Source organism: Harmonia axyridis, chromosome 4, assembly GCF_914767665.1.
Source record: "Harmonia axyridis chromosome 4, icHarAxyr1.1, whole genome shotgun sequence".
NCBI classification, from domain to species: Eukaryota; Metazoa; Arthropoda; class Insecta; order Coleoptera; family Coccinellidae; genus Harmonia; species Harmonia axyridis.
In genome coordinates this window covers 43,949,254-43,974,868 of record NC_059504.1, presented here as the reverse complement: position 1 = coordinate 43,974,868, position 25,615 = coordinate 43,949,254, and the positions used below count along the sequence as shown (strand labels likewise).

Sequence of the window (25,615 nt, the reverse complement as noted above, 5' to 3'; positions counted from 1 at the left end):
TCCGAATTTTGAAATAATTTACCAATTAAGCATTAAATTCCTGAATTATGTCTGACGAAATCGATTTAACACCACCAGAATTAAGAGAAATTGCGAATAATGTTGCAAATCATTTTTCTTTATCCATATATTATATTGGCTGAATGATGATGATGATATATTATATTGGCAATTATTGACGTTTGCTGAAATTTGATAGGTTTGGAAATCAGTATGGACAACCACAAAACGAAAAATATAACTGAAAACAATGCTGTAATGAGTTCATTACAGCACTGTTTTTAAAACTGTTATGAAGTCATTACGATACTGAAATAGAGAATATAATATTATAACTTACTCACCACCGTTAGGTGGATCAAGTTGCGGGGATGAAAAAATCGGAAAAGTTGTTCCCCCTTGAATCTTTCATTTTAAAGTCAGAAAATCGAGGTGTTAAGTTTTCGTTGACCACCTTGTATGTATATAAAAGAAGATCTATGCATGGATATTAGTGAGGGCATCACGTCAAACGACTGCACCAAATTGTATAATTATTTTTTCGTTGTGTTCATTACTGCCATGAGAAGGTTCATACAACAAAATATTTCCAATAAAATTGTACGGAAAAGAAAAAAAAGCTTTCCTTTTTTCCCCCACCGAGCGACCAAGTATAATTTGATATTTCGAAGGATGTATTTTGGGTTGCCTGACAAAACTTGCGAAGCCGGGGCGACAGCTAGTATATGATATACAGGGTGATTCACCAGGATGACCTATTAGACGTTTATGGAAAATTTGCATATAGGGGTTTGAGACAATGATCTTTCTCCCTAAAATATTTTTTCAGATCTCTACAACTTCCGGTTATACCTGAAACAGACTACTACTTCCTTATTTCAAATGGCACACCCAGTTTATTATTGCATCATTAGTTAGCTTTTTTGACGACAACTCAAGGGTTCATGGGATTCTTAGGAAAAAAATGGTGGCGATGAGGACACACATTTTTTTGAATTTTTTTTTACCCAACAGCAAACTGATGCTTTCATTAACATTTAAGTGAAGTGGTTTCATTATTCAAATAATTAAATGAAGTGTGTTAAAAAATCTTGTTGTCCAGAACAATTAAAAAAAACAATTGAAAACTTATATTTTTTTTTCCAGAGACAAAGGTACAATAAACCATGTACAACAGGTGCAATAATAACAAGTAGAATATCAAAACAATATTACAAAAATAATAACATTAATAACAACGTAGATTCTGCATAAATTAACATCTATATGTAAATATATATATATACACAATATAGCAATAACATCATTATGAATTAATATATATATACAACCTATAATTATAATTATTTTATCACATATATAACTTTAATAAGAAAATCTCATGCAGTCATTGTACTTCTCCCAACCGTCTTAGGCATTTTCTTATTTGTTGAATCTTCGAGTTCCTTTGGTTTATAATAATGGGGAGCTACTTCCAATAACCACTTGCTTTCAATCTCGATTACCTGCCTCACAAACTCTTTACTTGTAAAAACCAGTTCATGGTATAGAAGCCATCTGGGAAGATCTTCAAACAATGAACTGTTTGGATGAATAGTTACAGTCTGAAAATAAAACAAACAAAAATAAGTTTTAGAGCGAAATATAATCACCAAAAAATATTTGTAATAATGAGACATAGATTCCACAATACCTGATTATGTTTTACAGTTTTATAATTTCCTCCTTTTGAAAGTCTGGCAATATGATAGAAATAACCAGAAGTTATAGCTTTCTTGATATTATCTATTTCTGTTGGGTTAGAAACCATCTCGATTTCTACTCTCTGCATTAAACCAACCAATTGTTCTCTTACGTCTCTAGCCCTTCTCAAAGATCTGTGGAATAAAGTTCAAGAATTGTTTCCATATTGAATAGATTTTCAAAGGTTTTCCAATAAGAGGTTTCATTTTGAATAGCCCGTTATCTTGGCATCTATCATCTTTTAACATTTGACAAGTAAAAACTACGCCATTACTAAAGATGAAACGATACACGCTTCAACAATGCATTGAAATTGTTAAAATTCTCTACAAAAATGATACAAATTTGCACACAGTTCGCAAAACTAAAGCACTCGACGTAAAGCACCTTCTCTGCCGGCCATAGTAAAAGTGGTGGAAAAATTTGAGCATTTGGGACAAATTAGTGATGTGAAGAATAGAAACCGTGTGCATCGCTCAAGAATAACTGAGAATATTAATGCTGTCCGTAGTGTTAAAGAAAACGCAGGTTTAGCGATTCCTCATCGATCTTTGAATAATAAATCATGATTAATGATTTTTTTTATTGCAGGAATTGAAATATATTGATGTGGACGACATTTATTCTGAATGAGACGACGCTACGAACCACACAAACAACGAAACGATCGTAATTCTGCAAGAAATGTTTCAGAACTTGTTATTTCTCAAAGAGCTGATCACAATTGGCCATGAAGATCTTGTGATTTAACTCCTTTAGAATTTTTTTCTTTGGAGCCACGTGAAAAAAAGGTCTATGCCGATGCTCCACAATCTATTCAAGACCTTAAAGATGGCATTCGTGAAGTTATCAAGTACATACAGCCGCAAATGTGTGAATTGGTCATGGAAAATTTCATGAAAAGGATATGGTGCTGAAACCGTAGCCGTGGCAGCCATTTGGCTGATATCGTTTTCCATCGTTAATGGCATACCTTCCTTCTTACAATGAATTAAACATCCATTGATTTCTCTTAAAATATACTAGTTTTTTTTAATATCTAAATGAAACGTCCTATTGGAAATCAATATTTACCCACAATATTCGTGAAAGTATACCTGTGTTGTATGAAGTTATCATAACACCATTGTGTTGAATACTCGGTATCACGCCATTGGTTATACACATTCAGCAAACTGAAATGATCACCTCCAATATGGTTGAAACTCTTTCTTGCGGTATCTGCATGAATACTCTTATCTTTGGGTCTATAAAATAAGGCCCCATTCACTGATAACATGGCTGCTATAGTTACAATTTCTTCTGAACATTTGTACCTGCAGATTAAAGTGAATTTATCATTTTATTTTTTATTTACCAATCAATAAAATAAATATTTTCATTGCAAATCATAGCAAACACTTTTAAGAAATAGAGTATCGTCACTTAATATTTAGTCTAGTCTAAGTAGTCAATCAAAGAATAGTTATCTATAATACAAGTGTAAAAGGCATTGATATTCTTCCTCAAGTTCAAAATGAATGAATATGGCAAGTTTTTGAATGAAGGAGTGTTAAAATAAATCTTTTTTTTTCTCTAATTTGCTGATTTTTTATTGAAATTAATATTTCCATAAATATCCTTTAGTAATTTTTGCATTGAAAAATGTATGTTGGCATAACTGTTTTCTGTATAAAAAATTTGACAGATCATAGAAAAATCCTTGACAGAAAAGTTCCAAATACCAACATGTAATAATGAAATATAACCATGAAATCTGTGTGAAAATGAGATATTCGCGCACGATTTTGTTCTACAAGGTATGGCAGATTTGCCACAGAATAAGAGAAAATAAATTATGTACTTACTTTTCTGATGCCAACAATATTTTGGCCATCATAGGATCAACTGGAAACTCGGCCATCCTCCTACCCAATTTAGTTAATTCTCCATGATGATTCAAAGCCCCCAGAGCATAAAGCTGCTCCAAAGCCAAAATCAAAGTTTCATGAGGTGGGGGATCCAGGTAATCGAAATGGACTAGATCATTAATCCCAAGAGCTTTAAGCATTAATACTGCATTACCCAAATTTATCCTCTGAATTTCCGGTATCGTATTATCCTCCAATTCATGCTTGTACGACCAGGCAGTATACAATCGGAAGCATTTACCTGCTGCTACCCTACCTGCTCTACCGGCTCTCTGATTAGCAGAAGCCTTGGATATTGGGACAACAATCAAACTTTCCATTCCAGTCCTTGAGTTAAAATGATTCTGTTTCGCGAATCCTGGATCAATAACGTAAATTATATTGTCTATGGTGACAGATGTTTCTGCTATATTTGTAGCCAGAATGACTTTCCTAGCTCCTGGAGGTGTGGGCTCGAAGATCTTAGCCTGCATATCACTTGGCAAGTTGGCATACACAGGTAGAATGATCAGTTCCTTCACTTTAGACCCTAATCTTCTTGTCCTATCTGTAAGTAACTCCATGCAAGTTTCAATCTCTTCCTGACCAGTCAAGAACACTAAAATATCCCCTAAAGGTTGTGTTGCATGAATCTGAAGGACAGATATCACGCAAGCATCCACATAATCTGCTTCAGGTGCTTTTGTATAATAAATATCGACAGGGAATCTACGTCCCGGAATCCTAAAAATAGGTGCATCATCGAAAAATTCTGAAAATTTCTGGGCATCTAGCGTCGCACTGGAAATCAATAATTTTAAATCGGGCCGGAATCTTGCTATATCTTTGACCAAGCCAAATAGAATATCTGTATGTAGAGTTCTTTCGTGAGCTTCGTCGATAATCATCACACTGTATGACTGTAAATCTGGTTCCGACAGGAATTCTCGATGTAAGGTACCATCAGTCATGTATTTTATGATGGTTCTTTCGGAAGTACAATCTTCAAAACGTATGGCATAACCTACTTCGTTCCCTAATTTCACATTCATTTCTTGCGCCACTCTCGCAGCTACAGACATTGCTGCTACCCTCCTTGGTTGAGTGCATCCAATCTTTTTGCCTGAAATAAACGATGCCACAAAACTAAGTTTAAAATATATATAAAAGTAAATAATTTTTTTTATATGTATTTTAATGAACACATGATAAGTATATAGATTTTGTATCTTTTTGAATTTATTGATTTTAAATACATTTATTATTGTTATTATTATAGGTAAATCAGCATCCCATGTTAACGAATGTTATTGAAAAACACAAACTCTATCATTCTTTACATTATGTTTGCTCTTTTACGAATATCTTAATACAATATTAAATACCGATTATTATTTAAACATCTTGTCCTGTTCACTATTATTCTTACATTACTTACCATCTTTTGTGAAGCCTGCTTCATGAAGATATTGTGGAATTTGAGTTGTTTTCCCAGATCCAGTTTCTCCTTCGATGATGAGAACTTGATAATCTTTAACAGCCTGAATAAGATCATCCCTAAAAGGAAATACTGGTAAGCTTTTCTTAGTCTCCTCTATATCTAATTTTTTCTTCTGGTATTCAGTTAATTCAGGTTCTTTTTTATCTTCCTTTGTTCCTAAAACAATTAATTTGTAATGTATTATAATTATTTAAATATGTGGCATGTGACTCAATGTATATAACAAAATGGTAGATCAGTTAGGGAATGTGAGATTAAGCAACGGGAAGTGTATGAAAGAATTGAAAATTTGCTAACTTGAAAAAAAATCAAGCATCAACATTCATGAAAATATTTTCAATTTGTTTTTTCAGAATCATCTGAGGACCAAGATAAATTGAGAAGTTTTTGTGTTTTAAATGCCTCTTTTTATTACCCCACAGGATTATAGAAATATCTGTAAAATTACTAACCAGGCAATTTCAAAGCTTGTATAAATTCAATTTGATCTTCAAGAAGAAGCTCATATTCGTCTTTCTTCACTGCATCTCTAGCTCCAAATTTGAACACCGCTGAGGACATTTGATCCTTTTCCCACTTCTTTTGTTCAGAAAGTGGCATTTTCTCAAGTTCATCAACTTCAACATAATCTGAAGTACCCATATCTTTCGGCATATGATACCTCTGTATTCTTTCAAGCTCTCTTGCCTTTTCATGTTCTTGAGCCAACTTTAATAGTTCCTTCTTATGTTGCCGTTCTTTCCGTTCCCTTTCTGTCAAGCTATAATGAAAAAAAATGGTTATTAAATCAGGTAAATAGAGAACATATTTTTATATATGAAAATTCAACCACAGGATAACTGATAATAAATTTGAAAATGAGCTCTTTCAGTACTTAGATAACCATGGTTGAAATTCTTATCTTTCAATGCAACTACAAATGAAAATTATTTACTCCATAAATTTTATTTTAAATTCTTTCTTACATTTCTTCTTCAAAAAGATATTCATCATCTGCAATATCTGCTTCCAATTCCTGGATTTTATCTTCTTTTCGTTTTTCCAGATATTTTCTTCTGGATCGAATTCGCAATGATGGTATAATTTTTTCACGATTTTCATTCTCCAACTTGAGTCTTTTAGCTGCTTCTTCATAGGCACGTCTCTCAGATGCCTGTACGATATTTCTTGTCTTCTGTTCATCTCGTTTCTTTAAACGTTCAGCAAAATCATCTCTTTCCTTTAAATCTTTGCGACGAGCTTCTTCGGCACTATCTACACTTTCAGAATCTGAACTAGTTTCATAGCGTTTCCTTTTGCGCTCTCCTTTGTTACTCATGGCTTCGCAGGTTTTTCTTATCAGAAAATAAAATAATGTTTATATTTTATGTATTTCTTCAAAATATACCCAAGTAAAGGTTAGTACAAATATAACCTAACCCTGTAATATTATGATGGAACAAATGAACTACTACAACAAATAATTTAGAATATATGAATGTAGAGTCGAAAATACTTTATTTGCAAATCACAGGCTGTTAGGGTTCTGATACCATGTAAGGGTGGATTGATAAATACAGGTATTTTGTACAGTTTAATCGTTGATTTAACAAACTTGGAAACACAAATCTAAAACAAAATGGAGGTTAGGTTTGCTGCTTAAGGTGTGACGCCGTTATCTATTCGTGTCTGACAGAACACAGAACTGGCATCTCCACCTTAGCGGCCATATTACTTTTCTAGCTGCGCATGCGCACTAGACGGATTCTTCTTCTTCTTCTCAAATCACTTATTGGTGATTTAATGGGTTCGCATTTAGCATGTACCCAGATTGGTAGCTTACTCTGTGTTTGATTGATTTCTTATTTTCTCTGACTTTCCCACCCTCAAAAACCCAGAGAGAATAAAGGATAAGGTTGGGTTATTTTCATATGAGGGATCAAACATCCAATGTTAGTAGGTATCTACTGTATAAATAAGATTCTTCTATATCTTTCATCAATCTGTTGAATCCATTTTAAATTTCTATTTTACCTATTTTACAAATATTGCTTATATTTTAATATCTGAACATTCCAAAAATTCATTCAATATTTGAACTATATCAATGCTATCTGTAAAGATTACTTCATAAATATTAATGGGCCTTTGAATCTCAAACTTTTCGAATTTTGTGTATAGTGTATTAATATTGTGTACATTCAGGTTACATTCAAAAAATACATGCACCAACGATCCAACTTTACCGCATTCACAATTGGGTGAGGAATTGATTTTGATCGTATATAAATGTTCTGGTGTCAAACAATGTCCTGATCGTAATCTCATCATAGTTGTAATGTGTTTTCTTGTCAAATTATTTTTTAATAGTTTATATGGCTTATCAATTGTACATTTTTTATCCCGATTACGCATGTGAGTGTATGTTCTTCCCTTATTTCTACCCCACTTTTGTAGTGTTCTGATCCAATTTTCCCTTATTTTATCCTTGATAATATTGTACATAAATTGTGGACCTCCCTTGTAGTTTAATAATTCACCGTGTCTACCTTTATTTGCAAGATGATTTGCTTTATCGTTTCCTATTATTTCTGAATGACTCGGTATCCAAACTCCCTTTATGATCTTGTTATCATTACTTAAATCTGCCCATATCTGCTTAACCGTTGCTGTGATGGTATCTATTGATGAGTCTAACTTCCAATTTTTTAAAGTTAATAATGCACTTAATGAATCCGAGAAAACGACTGCTTTGGTAATATTTTGATTTTTAATTATTTCTAACGCTTTTCCAATTGCTAATAATTCCGCTGAATAAATTGACCAGTATGAAGGTAGTTTTCTGCTATATTCTAAAGGTAGAGACGGTGAGTATATTCCTATTCCTACACTTATGTTACCGTTAATATTTTTTAATGAGGCATCAGTATAAAAACTCTGAAAATTTTCAAATTTATTCTCGCAATAATTTTTAAATTTAATCTTTGTATCAGGTTCTTTTTTTCCAAAATCTGGAATATCTATATCACATTGGGCCGAATGTTGTATATAATCCAAGGAATAAAACGGAATTTGTTCTGCTTTGTAAATGTTGTTTTTAAATTCTCTAACGTTTTGAAGGGCTGTTAAATATGCTGGTTTGTATTTTTTATTCCAGAAATGTTGATGTGAATTTAATTTATTAATTTGATCTATTATAATATTATTTTTAACTTGTAAATTTTTTAAAATATATTTTGAGGCTAATAATTCTCTTCTTTTTTCAAGTGTTGTTTCTCCGCTTTCCGCTAAAATAATGTTAATTGGGGTTGATCTCATGTATCCCATTGCTGTTCTAATTCCTTGATAATGTATCGAGTTCATTTTGTTGATAGTTGTTTTAGATCCACCGTATATCATAGAGCAGTAATCCAAATGTACTCTGGATATCGCTTTGTATAAATTTAGTAAACTTTGTGGTTGGGCACCCCACCAAGTCTTACACAGGCACTTTACTATATCAATTCCCCTTTTCGCTTTACAATTTGCCTGCTCAATTTGCAATGACCATTCCAATTTTGGATCGAGGATAACCCCCAAATATTTTACTTGATTTTTCCACATAATATTTTGATTACCAATTGTTAAACATGGAAGTATTTTTGGTGTTTTTTTTCGTGCAAACAACATCGCGTACGTTTTTTCAACTGAGATTATTAAATTTCTTGATGAGAGGAAAGAATTAATGTTATCCAGAGTTTTAGTGATCTTTTCATAAATATCGCCTATATCTGATCCGGTACAAATTATATACTTATCATCTGCATATTGACCTATTTCGACCCCTTTAACTTTACATTTTATTACATTTTTTACATATAGGTTGAAAAGAAACGTGCTTAGTTTAGACCCTTGCAATATTCCTTTACTATTGAAATAAGGACCCATAATTCTGTTCTCCCTTGTGCATTGAATATACATTTCTTTGTTATTTAGTAAATGATCTATAATGCCTATGATATCCGATGGTATATTAATTTCACGTAAATCTTCCAATAATATATCTATATTTACACTGTCATATGCCCCTTTTATGTCCAGGAATACTACTACTGTGAATTTTTTTTCGGCAAACCCTGTATAAATCCGTGAAGTCAAATATACCAAACTATCGTTAACCGATTTCATTCTTCTGAATCCGAACATTAACTTATTTTGATTAAGACTTTTTTCAATTATATTTTCTATTCTATTTTTTATTGAGCTTTCTAATATTTTGATGCTACATAGTGATAAAGCAATTGGACGAATACTATCCATATTTAACAGCGGCTTGTTGGGTTTATTGAATGGTAATACTAAAATTTTGTTTTGACCTTTAATGTTAACTGGGTTTTTTAATATTTCATTCATTATGTTCAAAAATTTTATTTTTAATTTTTTACTTAAGTTAGTATACATATCATATGTTAATGCATCTAAACCCGGGCTTGAGTTCTTCCTATTTTTGAGAGCCAATTCTAATTCAAAAAAACTGAAGGGGTTGGATTGATTTTGTTCCGAAATGTTTTCTTTTCTTATTTGTGATATTTTTGTGTTGATAGGTTTGGATAGATTGGTCATTAATTGATCTAATATTTCTTCTGTAGGTAGGTTTTTAACATTGATGTTCCATTCATGATTTTTGAATTTTTTAATAGATTTCCATGCAGATGTGAGAGGTAAAAAATTTATATTTTCACAGAACTTTGTAAATGAATCTTTCTTTTTTTTTTCATTATTAATTTTACTTTAGCTCTTGTATTATTTGCTTTAATATATAGTTCTTGAGTAGGGTTGTTACTATATTCTCTAATTATATCCCGTCGCAATTCTATCATATTTGATAGTTCTTCATCCCACCAGATAGCTCTATATTTATTATTATAAGATATTTTTTTTGTTGGAAATTTTTCTTCTGCACTGTGAATTAATAATTTGTTGAATTCATCTAAATTGTGACAATCTGAGTATTCTAATTCATTTTCTATCTTAGTGTTATACCCTTCCCAATCAGCCTTCTCCGTTTTAAATTTTTTTGTGGTGAAATAAAGATTTGTAACTATCGATTTATTACCTACATTTATCTCTATTAAAATGGGGTAGTGATCACTTTGCGCTGGATCGAATAATACCGTCCATGAACATTTATTTGCCAAATTCAAGGAAACAATACTTAGGTCTGGGGCGCTATTTCCTATTTGGGGTGGTGTACACCTGGTTACTGTACCATCATTCAAAACAATTAATTCTTTTTCATCTAGCATTTCGTCAATGACCTTACCATTAAAGTTTCTAGTGTGGGATCCCCATCTGGGACTTTGTGCATTGAAATCACCTATTAGCATATATTTGGTTCCGATCTGTTTTATTATTTCGTTAAAATTACTTGCTTTTAGCTTGATATTTGGTGGATTATATAAATTTACTATTACAATACCATTTATTCTTACTGCTTGGTATTGAAAATTGGGAGAACACACACTCACATGTATTGTAATTTCCTCATACATTATATTACTCTTAATTAGGAAGGCTATACCTCCCTTACCGTCATCTCTATCTTTCCTTAGAATATTGTAATTTGAGATTTTAAGCTTTTTACTTTCCCGCAGAAATGTCTCTGATAAAGCGACAACTTCCGGATTATACTGCTGAAGTTTTCCCGTGAGATCCAAAAAATTTGTGTTAATCGACCTAATATTCCACTGTAGTATTTTCAACGTCTTCCTATTCATGTTTTTGATTTATTTATTAGATGTTTTATTTACTGTTATAATATTTAAAATTTAAAATTGATGAGGATACTTAAGTATTTGATTTTTTATGTATTAACGCTTGCGTGTGAATTTCGTTACTGTATTCTTCAAATTCTACATTATTTTCTTGAGTTGCATTATAGTTTGATGAGGAACTATTTTGAGAAAATTCCGAATAACATTCTAAAACTTCCATATCTACTGAATTATTATCATCTTCATTTACTTTTGATTTAGGTTGTGACCAATCTGATAATTTATTTTTTTTATAATTTGGGGTATATTGGACAAGACAATCTTCAATCTCCTTTTTATTATAACCTGGCTTACTTTTCTGTGGTCTATTTTTGGTTTTAACTGTTGTAATTTTTTTTTGTTTAAGATCGTTTTGATTTTTCAACCCTTGTTTTATGTAAGTATTACCATTTGAACTTGTTTTTTGCGCATATGTAACTTGTGAAACCGTAGGGGGTAATTTTTCATTTAATTTTAATGTTTCTATTTTATTTATTTGTGGGAAGTTAGTTAAATCGTTTTTGATATCACCGCTATTAATATTTGTTTTCTTAGAAATTAGGTTTGCCTCAAAATAAGTATATTTATACACCGCCATCATATTTTTAATTTGTTTTTGTCTATCATATTCAGTACATTTTTTATATGTGGCTGCATGCGGACCTTTGCAATGATAACATGTAAAATTCTCACTGTCGCAGGTATTAGTCTCGTGTTCATTTCCACATTTATTACATTTCTTTTTACCTTTACATAATTTTGAAGTATGTCCATATAATAGACAGTTATAGCATTGAACAACTGGGCTTACATATTGTGTTACCTCTAATATATTATGATATAATGCTATGTTATTCGGTATATTTCTATTTCTGAATGTTACTACACACGATTTTGAATCTATGTATTCTACTTTATTTTCAAAGTCTTCCTCACTTCATCAGCTCTTGTTCACAAAATCGATTATCTGTAGGCTGTTACAGATGGAGTGAAATGCAATGTGGTATTTGTTATTAAATCTGATTTTTCTCTCGTTCAAACACATAAGGTGACAATAATTGAAGAAATGAGAACAATATCAGCTTATCAGTCATGCCGAGAAGACGTTTGGCTCCTGTGCAACTGGACCAAATCATACGGTGGATACAGGAAGGTTTGTCCCAGCGAGAAGTGTCCCGGCGGTTGAATGTTTCGCAAAGTGTCGTGAGTCGGCCTTGGAATAGGTTCATCCAAAACGACTCAGTAGCTTATGTTCATGGGAGAGGTCGGCAGCGCAGTACAACAGCTGTCCAAGATCGTCTTTTGATCCTCAATGCTAGGAGAATTCCCACTTACCCGGCGTCGCGGCTCAATAGATCACTGAGAGTTGCAACAGGAGTTCTAATTTCGAACCAGACTGTAAGACGACGACTACATGTTCGTGGTTTGAGAGCACGTAGGAGGGTACAACATCCCCGTTTGAATAGGGAACACCGGGTTCATCGACGGCAATGGGCTGAGGAGCACCGCAATTGGACACTTGAAGATTGGAGCCGATGTTTATTTACGGATGAGTCTAGATTTCGTTTGGTCAACTCAGATGGACGTATTCTTGCTTGGAGGGAAAGAGGTCGAAGGTATGCAGAACAGTTTATGGTACCCACAACAGCTTTTGGCGGAGGTTCTATTTGTGTATGGGGAGGCATTTGTTTGAACCAACGCACAGAGTTGGTTGTTCTGCAGAACACCACCTTGACCAGCCAGAGATATCACGATATGATTATTGAACCCATAATTGTTCCGTTTGCGGCTGCCGTGGGCGAGAATTTCATTTTAATTGACGATAATGCCCGTCCACACCGTAGTCGTCTGGTTAATGAAGCGCTAGAAACTCATGCTATTGATAGGATGGACTGGCCAGCTCGCTCTCCAGACATGAATTGCATCGAACATGTCTGGTCTGAGATGTCTAGACAATTGTCAACCTTAGAACAACCGATCAATAACCTGGAGGACCTTTCTAACGCTTTACGGGATATTTGGACGAATTTGCCCCAAAATTTTATAAATCGTTTGATCGAAAGTATGCCTCGTAGGGTAGAATGCTTGAGACGAGCTCGTGGGGGACCAACTAGGTACTAGCTTAACCGAAACTTCAGCCTTCTTGAGGTTTCATCATAAAATTTTTATGTTATTCAAACACAGAATTTTTAGTGTTCCTAATAAAGTCTTTTTTTCTCTCCAACTTTCCATTTTTTCATTCTTTTCTCAAGTGACCCATATTATCAACTGAAAATACTCTGATATCTGACTAAATTTATAATCTTGGAGCGAATATTTCAGAAATAAATTTAGAACAAGTAAGTGATCCCTATCAATTGTTGAGCAGTGTAGAAAGCTTGCGAACGTACTTTAGAGACCATCTACGTTATATTTATTTTGACTACCACTCACCGCTACACCTTATATGTTCGCTCATAGTGCTTAATCATAGCAACGAGCATTCGATCTTAAATATGCTTTTTCTTGTAGCGGGCGAATGTTTGGAGAGAAGAACCGGAAGGTTGGATAGCGAACTGGTAAGGGACGAGGTGGAGGTGGAACTAATGAAGGAACGTGCTCTCTGCGACGAGATCCGCCAACAGTTCATCCAGACGCTCAAAGATGTAGAATTACAGCTCGTGGAAGACAAAACGGCCAAACAGCGTCTGGAGTCCGACTGGAGTGACAAGAAACAGTCTTTAGAGCTGGATTCTACCGGTAGGAGTCTTACTCTACGCTCATCCATACTGATGTTCAAACCTGGCTCTGTGATTTTTCCTGGAGAGTAAGTGTTGCGGATATTATTCGAGAGTTTTCATAAAGATTCATCATCAGAAATTGATTATATTTTAAGTCAAGTACTCAATAAATAAATACTTAACTTGACAATAAAAAAATAATATCGGGTGTTTTTTTTAGAGTGATATAATTTTAAATTGAAATAAAACACATTTGAATGAAGATCGAAGCCAATTTTTTTTTGGTTCGGAAGATAATTTTATGACATTTATGTTTCGAAAATAATTTCCGGCATATGTTAACACGACTAGCTCTGAGGAACCGCATTCGACCAGACCAATTTTGGACCACTTTTTCAAGTAATTCAGTCTTTATTTCAGCAATAACACGAGTTATGTTGGCTTCCAAAGCGTCTATTGTTTCTGGTTTATCGACATAAACCAATGACTTGACATAACCATAAAGAAAATAATCCAGTGGAGTTATGTCGCATGATTTTGGAGGTCATTTAATTGGACCATTTCTCGAAATAATCTTATCGCCAAATCTTTCTTTCAATAAATCAATTGTTGAGGTATTATGGTCAAGTGGCATTCATTCTTGAACCAGTTGGATCTTGAAAGGGTGCAGACCATGATATTTACGCAAAATTTTCCATGTGGTTGATTCACATAGTACAACTTGTTGGGAACGTCGACGAATAGACAAATCTGGATCTTCATTATCACTATCATTTACAGCAGCGATATTTTCTTCTGTAAGTACAGTTCTTTGTCTTGTTGTTGTTGTTGCATCGAGTAGAGGAAATGTTGTCCGAAATATATCGATAGTTCGACGAATAAGCTGCTCTGATGGACGATTATGTAAACCATAAATTTCACGAAGTGCTCTATAAGTTTGGCGAATAGAACACTGATTTTGAAAAATAAATTTCAACAATTTGTTAACGTTGTTGCGGTGTGAGTCTTTCTATGATAATTTGTCAATGCTTACTGAACAGAAATGTCACAACAACATGGCTTCTACCTTCTGTCAAATCACAATTATCCTTATAGAAAGTTCTATCACTCTAAAAAAAACACCCGATACTTGAATTGAACTTGAGTTGATATCAAGTGTAGCTCAAGCTACTTAATTGAGTTTGAGTTTGAGCCAAGTAGCTTGAATATCAAGCCAAGCCGTGAATGCCTACTATTGATTCACTCTGTATATGCTGATTGATTCCAATATAATTATCAATATTAATTGATATTACAGTCAGTCTTCTCCTGAATATTGGGAGCACTTCACCAAAGAAACCCTACAAATGTCCGAGGCTACCAGACAGAGATCTGCCACTCTCAGAGGAACCCTTGACGCTATACTCACCAATGCCTCACGTGACCTTAGAACTCAGGCAGATAAGGTCGAACTGATTTTGTCCAAGAGGATACAGTGTCTCATCGAGGTTACAGACAGATTGGAATCAGAATTGAAGAAGGTAGTAATAATTTCACTTAATCAATAAAATTCACAAAAAAACGTAACTGCAGTTAGCAAAACATATCGATAATGAACATCTACAATGTTTCCAAACAGTTTGGGAAGTACAACTCAGGGTGGTTTTATTTTTTAGACCTTGCAGAAACTTGCAGACGTTGAGAATTTGATAGATGATCTACAGGTGGCGATAAGAAGAATGGATCTATGTCTCAAGAAGGCACAGACTCGTTTAGATTTCAGGCTTCAGCGGCAGAGAGTTGAGAACTGTAGAGATGAATGTCATTTCGGGTAATTATTTATGCCTAGGGATTCATCAAGCCAAGTAACGGGTGTTTTTTTTCGAGGTATATAACTTTAAGTTGGCATAACTGTTCAAGATGGCGACCGATTTAACAGCTGTCAAGTGATTTATTCTCAGTTTGGTTTGGCAATTCATCATGAATAGACTCACGCCTGAACAACACTTGCAAATAGTGCAATTTCATTTCGAAAATAATGGTTCTGTGCGGAATACGTATCGCGCACTACGCCCATTTTATTTTGTTTAGCGATTAAGCGCACTTCTGGTTGAATGGCTACGTCAACAAACAAAACTGCCGCATTTGGAGTGAAGCTAATCCTCAAGTGTATGTCGAAACACTGTTACATCCAGAAAAACTGACTGTTTGGTGCGCTTTATGGGCTGGTGGAATCATTGGTCCGTACTTCTTCAAAAACGATGATGGCCAGAACGTTACAGTCAATGGTGATCGGTATAGAGCCATGATTACTAACTTTTCCATTCCTGAATTGAACAACCATGATGTCCGGGAGCTGTGGTTCCAACAAGACGGCGCATCATGTCACACAGCTCGTGCCACAGTCGATTTATTGAAAGACATGTTTGGTGACCACCTAATTTCACGTTTTGGACCTGTGAATTGGCCTCCAAGATCTTATGATTTAACAATGCTAGACTACTTTCTATGGGGCTATGTAAAGTCATTGGTCTATGCGGATAAGCCACAAACCCTTGACCATTTGGAAGACAACATTCGCCGTGTTATTACCGATATACGGCCACAAATGTTGGAAAAAGTCATCGAAAATTGGACGTCCAGATTGGACTACATCCGAGCCAGCAGTGGCGGTCATATGCCAGAAATCATATTTAAAATGTAATGCCACAAGATTATCTTGCGGATAAATAAAATTCATGTCAATCGAATAATTCCATCGTTATTTTATTGCAATTTAAAGTTCTATAGCTTCAAAAAAACACTCTTTAGCTTAACATTTTAAACAACTACTTGACTTGAAAATCAAGCTCGTGAAAAATTAAATACTTGAGCTTGGCTTGATTTCAGATATTTATTGCTTGACTTGATATCAGCTACTTGATATTACATGAGCTTGATATGCACGCGTCGCCCGGCATATATTTCTGCAATCTTGTGCGTGCTTAGACTAAATAGGGAGATTCCTCGAGCGCTGAGAGACTGAAGCATTCACCAGTGTGACTTTATTAGTAGCCAAGCTCAGGCAAGTAGCTTGAAAGTAAAGCCAAGCCATGAATCCCAATTTATGGCCCCTGAATGTTTCAAGATTCTATTTCTATTTTTGAAAATAACGTATTTTATAGACTCATAGAAGAAGTGAAGATGATCGGTGAACAAACGGCTGCTCTGTCTGCTCAGTTGAAACAGGCGGAAGACAGCCAGGCAGAATTAATAACTGGGAGAAATGAATTAGAGAATGAGATCATGAGGAAGAGGAAAACTTTGGAAATAGACCGATTCAGAATTCAACAGTTCAGAAGTTACTATCCTTCGGCAACAGCTCTCTCTGGACACGCCTAATTCATTCTTCTATCTATACATCTGATTGCACAGAAAAAATTTCGTAGCGATATCATTCAAAGTATACATGGGTTTATGCTGCTTGAGTTTTATTTTGATGCACTTCTTCTCCCTATTTTGAGTTATCGTTCCCCGAACAGATAGGGTCATTAAAATCATAGAAAATTTCAGAGGAAGTTCGAAAAATAAATTCATATTTTAGTGCCAACATATATCCAACCCTGTTCGGATGTTGTGAGTGAATAGGGAATAACAGTTTCAAGCTTTATATGTACATCAATATCCATAGTATAATATACTAAATGACAAAGAAACTGCAACACCCAGCAGGAGCTGTTTGATTTTTTTTTTGGTGAAACATAGATTATAGTAAAGAGTAAATGCAAAGAGTTGAGTTTGGAGAAAAAAATCGTGAAGGTTTTTTCATGTGGAAAATTTCTGTTACTTGGAATTGCCTTCTGCAACGAGTATAAGACGATATTTTCTCTATCTTAATCAAGTTTTGTGAAATATTGTCGAAATTCAATGAAAAATTCAGATCCTATTGTATTGTATCTTGGCAGTTGGTGTGACTGTTACGAAAATTGACAGATTATAGAATTTGAATATGAATCGTACGTTCCGAATTTTGAAATAATTTACCAATTAAGCATTAAATTCCTGAATTATGTCTGACGAAATCGATTTAACACCACCAGAATTAAGAGAAATTGCGAATAATGTTGCAAATCATTTTTCTTTATCCATATATTATATTGGCTGAATGATGATGATGATATATTATATTGGCAATTATTGACGTTTGCTGAAATTTGATAGGATTGGAAATCAGTATGGACAACCACAAAACGAAAAATATAACTGAAAACAATGCTGTAATGAGTTCATTACAGCACTGTTTTTAAAACTGTTATGAAGTCATTACGATACTGAAATAGAGAATATAATATTATAACTTACTCACCACCGTTAGGTGGATCAAGTTGCGGGGATGAAAAAATCGGAAAAGTTGTTCCCCCTTGAATCTTTCATTTTAAAGTCAGAAAAACGAGGTGTTAAGTTTTCGTTGACCACCTTGTATGTATATAAAAGAAGATCTATGCATGGATATTAGTGAGGGCATCACGTCAAACGACTGCACCAAATTGTATAATTATTTTTTCGTTGTGTTCATTACTGCCATGAGAAGGTTCATACAACAAAATATTTCCAATAAAATTGTACGGAAAAGAAAAAAAAGATTTCCTTTTTTCCCCCACCGAGCGACCAAGTATAATTTGATATTTCGAAGGATGTATTTTGGGTTGCCTGACAAAACTTGCGAAGCCGGGGCGACAGCTAGTATATGATATACAGGGTGATTCACCAGGATGACCTATTAGACGTTTATGGAAAATTTGCATATAGGGGTTTGAGACAATGATCTTTCTCCCTAAAATATTTTTTCAGATCTCTACAACTTCCGGTTATACCTGAAACAGACTACTACTTCCTTATTTCAAATGGCACACCCAGTTTATTATTGCATCATTAGTTAGCTTTTTTGACGACAACTCAAGGGTTCATGGGATTCTTAGGAAAAAAATGGTGGCGATGAGGACACACATTTTTTTGAATTTTTTTTTACCCAACAGCAAACTGATGCTTTCATTAACATTTAAGTGAAGTGGTTTCATTATTCAAATAATTAAATGAAGTGTGTTAAAAAATCTTGTTGTCCAGAACAATTAAAAAAAACAATTGAAAACTTATATTTTTTTTTCCAGAGACAAATGTACAATAAACCATGTACAACAGGTGCAATAATAACAAGTAGAATATCAAAACAATATTACAAAAATAATAACATTAATAACAACGTAGATTCTGCATAAATTAACATCTATATGTAAATATATATATATACACAATATAGCAATAACATCATTATGAATTAATATATATATATACAACCTATAATTATAATTATACAACCTATAATTATAATTATTTTATCACATATATAACTTTAATAAGAAAATCTCATGCAGTCATTGTACTTCTCCCAACCGTCTTAGGCATTTTCTTATTTGTTGAATCTTCGAGTTCCTTTGGTTTATAATAATGGGGAGCTACTTCCAATAACCACTTGCTTTCAATCTCGATTACCTGCCTCACAAACTCTTTACTTGTAAAAACCAGTTCATGGTATAGAAGCCATCTGGGAAGATCTTCAAACAATGAACTGTTTGGATGAATAGTTACAGTCTGAAAATAAAACAAACAAAAATAAGTTTTAGAGCGAAATATAATCACCAAAAAATATTTGTAATAATGAGACATAGATTCCACAATACCTGATTATGTTTTACAGTTTTATAATTTCCTCCTTTTGAAAGTCTGGCAATATGATAGAAATAACCAGAAGTTATAGCTTTCTTGATATTATCTATTTCTGTTGGGTTAGAAACCATCTCGATTTCTACTCTCTGCATTAAACCAACCAATTGTTCTCTTACGTCTCTAGCCCTTCTCAAAGATCTGTGGAATAAAGTTCAAGAATTGTTTCCATATTGAATAGATTTTCAAAGGTTTTCCAATAAGAGGTTTCATTTTGAATAGCCCGTTATCTTGGCATCTATCATCTTTTAACATTTGACAAGTAAAAACTACGCCATTACTAAAGATGAAACGATACACGCTTCAACAATGCATTGAAATTGTTAAAATTCTCTACAAAAATGATACAAATTTGCACACAGTTCGCAAAACTAAAGCACTCGACGTAAAGCACCTTCTCTGCCGGCCATAGTAAAAGTGGTGGAAAAATTTGAGCATTTGGGACAAATTAGTTATTCAAGACCTTAAAGATGGCATTCGTGAAGTTATCAAGTACATACAGCCGCAAATGTGTGAATTGGTCATGGAAAATTTCATGAAAAGGATATGGTGCTGAAACCGTAGCCGTGGCAGCCATTTGGCTGATATCATTTCCATCTTTAATGGCATACCTTCCTTCTTACAATGAATTAAACATCCATTGATTTCTCTTAAAATATACTAGTTTTTTTTAATATCTAAATGAAACGTCCTATTGGAAATCAATATTTACCCACAATATTCGTGAAAGTATACCTGTGTTGTATGAAGTTATCATAACACCATTGTGTTGAATACTCGGTATCACGCCATTGGTTATACACATTCAGCAAACTGAAATGATCACCTCCAATATGGTTGAAACTCTTTCTTGCGGTATCTGCATGAATACTCTTATCTTTGGGTCTATAAAATAAGGCCCCATTCACTGATAACATGGCTGCTATAGTTACAATTTCTTCTGAACATTTGTACCTGCAGATTAAAGTGAATTTATCATTTTATTTTTTATTTACCAATCAATAAAATAAATATTTTCATTGCAAATCATAGCAAACACTTTTAAGAAATAGAGTATCGTCACTTAATATTCAGTCTAGTCTAAGTAGTCAATCAAAGAATAGTTATCTATAATACAAGTGTAAAAGGCATTGATATTCTTCCTCAAGTTCAAAATGAATGAATATGGCAAGTTTTTGAATGAAGGAGTGTTAAAATAAATCTTTTTTTTTCTCTAATTTGCTGATTTTTTATTGAAATTAATATTTCCATAAATATCCTTTAGTAATTTTTGCATTGAAAAATGTATGTTGGCATAACTGTTTTCTGTATAAAAAATTTGACAGATCATAGAAAAATCCTTGACAGAAAAGTTCCAAATACCAACATGTAATAATGAAATATAACCATGAAATCTGTGTGAAAATGAGATATTCGCGCACGATTTTGTTCTACAAGGTATGGCAGATTTGCCACAGAATAAGAGAAAATAAATTATGTACTTACTTTTCTGATGCCAACAATATTTTGGCCATCATAGGATCAACTGGAAACTCGGCCATCCTCCTACCCAATTTAGTTAATTCTCCATGATGATTCAAAGCCCCCAGAGCATAAAGCTGCTCCAAAGCCAAAATCAAAGTTTCATGAGGTGGGGGATCCAGGTAATCGAAATGGACTAGATCATTAATCCCAAGAGCTTTAAGCATTAATACAGCATTACCCAAATTTATCCTCTGAATTTCCGGTATCGTATTATCCTCCAATTCATGCTTGTACGACCAGGCAGTATACAATCGGAAGCATTTACCTGCTGCTACCCTACCTGCTCTACCGGCTCTCTGATTAGCAGAAGCCTTGGATATTGGGACAACAATCAAACTTTCCATTCCAGTCCTTGAGTTAAAATGATTCTGTTTCGCGAATCCTGGATCAATAACGTAAATTATATTGTCTATGGTGACAGATGTTTCTGCTATATTTGTAGCCAGAATGACTTTCCTAGCTCCTGGAGGTGTGGGCTCGAAGATCTTAGCCTGCATATCACTTGGCAAGTTGGCATACACAGGTAGAATGATCAGTTCCTTCACTTTAGACCCTAATCTTCTTGTCCTATCTGTAAGTAACTCCATGCAAGTTTCAATCTCTTCCTGACCAGTCAAGAACACTAAAATATCCCCTAAAGGTTGTGTTGCATGAATCTGAAGGACAGATATCACGCAAGCATCCACATAATCTGCTTCAGGTGCTTTTGTATAATAAATATCGACAGGGAATCTACGTCCCGGAATCCTAAAAATAGGTGCATCATCGAAAAATTCTGAAAATTTCTGGGCATCTAGCGTCGCACTGGAAATCAATAATTTTAAATCGGGCCGGAATCTTGCTATATCTTTGACCAAGCCAAATAGAATATCTGTATGTAGAGTTCTTTCGTGAGCTTCGTCGATAATCATCACACTGTATGACTGTAAATCTGGTTCCGACAGGAATTCTCGATGTAAGGTACCATCAGTCATGTATTTTATGATGGTTCTTTCGGAAGTACAATCTTCAAAACGTATGGCATAACCTACTTCGTTCCCTAATTTCACATTCATTTCTTGCGCCACTCTCGCAGCTACAGACATTGCTGCTACCCTCCTTGGTTGAGTGCATCCAATCTTTTTGCCTGAAATAAACGATGCCACAAAACTAAGTTTAAAATATATATAAAAGTAAATAATTTTTTTTATATGTATTTTAATGAACACATGAAAAGTATATAGATTTTGTATCTTTTTGAATTTATTGATTTAAAATACATTTATTATTGTTATTATTATAGGCAAATCAGCATTCCATGTTAACGAATGTTATTGAAAAACACAAACTCTATCATTCTTTACATTATGTTTGCTCTTTGACGAATATCTTAACACAATCTTAAATACCGATTATTATTAAAACATCTTGTCCTGTTTACTATTATTCTTACATTACTTACCATCTTTTGTGAAGCCTGCTTCATGAAGATATTGTGGAATTTGAGTTGTTTTTCCTGATCCTGTTTCTCCTTCGATGATGAGAACCTGATAATCTTTAACAGCTTGAATAAGATCATCCCGGAAAGGAAATACTGGTAAGCTTTTCTTAGTCTCCTCTATATCTAATTTTTTCTTCTGATATTCAGTTAATTCAGGTTCTTTTTTATCTTCCTTTGTTCCTAAAACAATTAATTTGTAATGTATTATAATTATTTAAATATGTGGCATGTGACTCAATGTATATAACAAAATGGTAGATCAGTTAGGGAATGTGAGATTAAGCAACGGGAAGTGTATGAAAGAATTGAAAATTTGCTAACTTGAAAAAAAATCAAGCATCAACATTCATGAAAATATTTTCAATTTGTTTTTTCAGAATCATCTGAGGACCAAGATAAATTGAGAAGTTTTTGTGTTTTAAATGCCTCTTTTTATTACCCCACAGGATTATAGAAATATCTGTAAAATTACTAACCAGGCAATTTCAAAGCTTGTATAAATTCAATTTGATCTTCAAGAAGAAGCTCATATTCGTCTTTCTTCACTGCATCTCTAGCTCCAAATTTGAACACCGCTGAGGACATTTGATCCTTTTCCCACTTCTTTTGTTCAGAAAGTGGCATTTTCTCAAGTTCATCAACTTCAACATAATCTGAAGTACCCATATCTTTCGGCATATGATACCTCTGTATTCTTTCAAGCTCTCTTGCCTTTTCATGTTCTTGAGCCAACTTTAATAGTTCCTTCTTATGTTGCCGTTCTTTCCGTTCCCTTTCTGTCAAGCTATAATGAAAAAAAATGGTTATTAAATCAGGTAAATAGAGAACATATTTTTATATATGAAAATTCAACCACAGGATAACTGATAATAAATTTGAAAATGAGCTCTTTCAGTACTTAGATAACCATGGTTGAAATTCTTATCTTTCAATGCAACTACAAATGAAAATTATTTACTCCATAAATTTTATTTTAAATTCTTTCTTACATTTCTTCTTCAAAAAGATATTCATCATCTGCAATATCTGCTTCCAATTCCTGGATTTTATCTTCTTTTCGTTTTTCCAGATATTTTCTTCTGGATCGAATTCGCAATGATGGTATAATTTTTTCACGATTTTCATTCTCCAACTTGAGTCTTTTAGCTGCTTCTTCATAGGCACGTCTCTCAGATGCCTGTACGATATTTCTTGTCTTCTGTTCATCTCGTTTCTTTAAACGTTCAGCAAAATCATCTCTTTCCTTTAAATCTTTGCGACGAGCTTCTTCGGCACTATCTACACTTTCAGAATCTGAACTAGTTTCATAGCGTTTCCTTTTGCGCTCTCCTTTGTTACTCATGGCTTCGCAGGTTTTTCTTATCAGAAAATAAAATAATGTTTATATTTTATGTATTTCTTCAAAATATACCCAAGTAAAGGTTAGTACAAATATAACCTAACCCTGTAATATTATGATGGAACAAATGAACTACTACAACAAATAATTTAAAATATATGAATGTAGAGTCGAAAATACTTTATTTGCAAATCACAGGCTGTTAGGGTTCTGATACCATGTAAGGGTGGATTGACAAATACAGGTATTTTGTACAGTTTAATCGTTGATTTAACAAACTTGGAAACACAAATCTAAAACAAAATGAAGGTTAGGTTTGCTGCTTAAGGTGTGACGCCGTTATCTATTCGTGTCTGACAGAACACAGAACTGGCATCTCCACCTTAGCGGCCATATTACTTTTCTAGCTGCGCATGCGCACTAGATGGATTCTTCTTCTTCTTCTTCTCAAATCACTTATTGGTGATTTAATGGGTTCGCATTTAGCATGTACCCAGATTGGTAGCTTACTCTATGTGTGATTGATTTCTTATTTTCTCTGACTTTCCCACCCTCAAAAACCCAGAGAGAATAAAGGATAAGGTTGGGTTATTTTCATATGAGGGATCAAACATCCAATGTTAGTAGGTATCTACTGTATAAATAAGATTCTTCTATATCTTTCATCAATCTGTTGAATCCATTTCAAATTTCTATTTTACCTATTTTACAAATATTGCTTATATTTTAATATCTGAACATTCCAAAAATTCATTCAATATTTGAACTATATCAATGTTATCTGTAAAGATTACTTCATAAATATTAATGGGCCTTTGAATCTCAAACTTTTCGAGTTTTGTGTATAGTGTATTAATATTGTGTACATTCAGGTTACATTCAAAAAATACATGCACCAACGATCCAACTTTACCGCATTCACAATTGGGTGAGGAATTGATTTTGATCGTATATAAATGTTCTGGTGTCAAACAATGTCCTGATCGTAATCTCATCATAGTTGTAATGTGTTTTCTTGTCAAATTATTTTTTAATAGTTTATATGGCTTATCAATTGTACATTTTTTATCCCGATTACGCATGTGAGTGTATGTTCTTCCCTTATTTCTACCCCACTTTTGTAGTGTTCTGATCCAATTTTCCCTTATTTTATCCTTGATAATATTGTACATAAATTGTGGACCTCCCTTGTAGTTTAATAATTCACCGTGTCTACCTTTATTTGCAAGATGATCTGCTTTATCGTTTCCTATTATTTCTGAATGACTCGGTATCCAAACTCCCTTTATGATCTTGTTATCATTACTTAAATCTGCCCATATCTGCTTAACCGTTGCTGTGATGGTATCTATTGATGAGTCTAACTTCCAATTTTTTAAAGTTAATAATGCACTTAAAGAATCCGAGAAAATGACTGCTTTGATAATATTTTGATTTTTAATTATTTCTAACGCTTTTCCAATTGCTAATAATTCCGCTGAATAAATTGACCAGTATGAAGGTAGTTTTCTGCTATATTCTAAAGGTAGAGACGGTGAGTATATTCCTATTCCTACACTTATGTTACCGTTAATATTTTTTAATGAGGCATCAGTATAAAAACTCTGAAAATTTTCAAATTTATTCTCGCAATAATTTTTAAATTTAATCTTTGTATCAGAGGTTCTTTTTTTCCAAAATCTGGAATATCTATATCACATTGGGCCGAATGTTGTATATAATCCAAGGAATAAAACGGAATTTGTTCTGCTTTGTAAATGTTGTTTTTAAATTCTCTAACGTTTTGAAGGGCTGTTAAATATGCTGGTTTGTATTTTTTATTCCAGAAATGTTGGAAGTATTTTTGGTGTTTTTTTTCGTGCAAACAACATCGCGTACGTTTTTTCAACTGAGATTATTAAATTTCTTG

At 33.6% G+C, this 25,615-nt stretch overlaps 3 protein-coding genes across 3 annotated transcripts; 1 reads left to right on the top strand and 2 right to left on the bottom strand.

Annotated features, from left to right (window-relative positions):
• Positions 1-1,115: 1,115 nt before the first annotated feature.
• On the bottom strand, positions 1,116-6,605 carry LOC123678549 (pre-mRNA-splicing factor ATP-dependent RNA helicase DHX16-like). Its single transcript, XM_045615638.1, has 7 exons — positions 6,099-6,605; positions 5,586-5,893; positions 5,071-5,289; positions 3,591-4,755; positions 2,841-3,059; positions 1,694-1,877; positions 1,116-1,604 (listed from the first exon to the last, which is right to left on the bottom strand). The coding sequence occupies exons 1-7, from the start codon at positions 6,449-6,451 to the stop codon at positions 1,380-1,382; spliced, it is 2,673 nt and encodes an 890-aa protein (XP_045471594.1). The 5' UTR covers positions 6,452-6,605; the 3' UTR covers positions 1,116-1,379.
• On the bottom strand, positions 1,116-24,039 carry LOC123678550 (pre-mRNA-splicing factor ATP-dependent RNA helicase DHX16-like). Its single transcript, XM_045615639.1, has 8 exons — positions 23,357-24,039; positions 22,844-23,151; positions 22,329-22,547; positions 20,849-22,013; positions 20,099-20,317; positions 19,321-19,504; positions 18,938-19,231; positions 1,116-1,331 (listed from the first exon to the last, which is right to left on the bottom strand). The coding sequence occupies exons 1-7, from the start codon at positions 23,707-23,709 to the stop codon at positions 19,007-19,009; spliced, it is 2,673 nt and encodes an 890-aa protein (XP_045471595.1). The 5' UTR covers positions 23,710-24,039; the 3' UTR covers positions 1,116-1,331; positions 18,938-19,006.
• Positions 7,473-17,065, top strand: LOC123678551 (tektin-4-like). The gene is made up of 6 exons (XM_045615640.1): positions 7,473-7,527; positions 11,272-11,301; positions 13,416-13,710; positions 14,922-15,144; positions 15,280-15,434; positions 16,768-17,065. Exons 1-6 carry the CDS (start codon positions 7,488-7,490, stop codon positions 16,982-16,984), a joined length of 960 nt encoding a protein of 319 aa, XP_045471596.1. The 5' UTR covers positions 7,473-7,487; the 3' UTR covers positions 16,985-17,065.
• Positions 24,040-25,615: the final 1,576 nt, after the last annotated feature.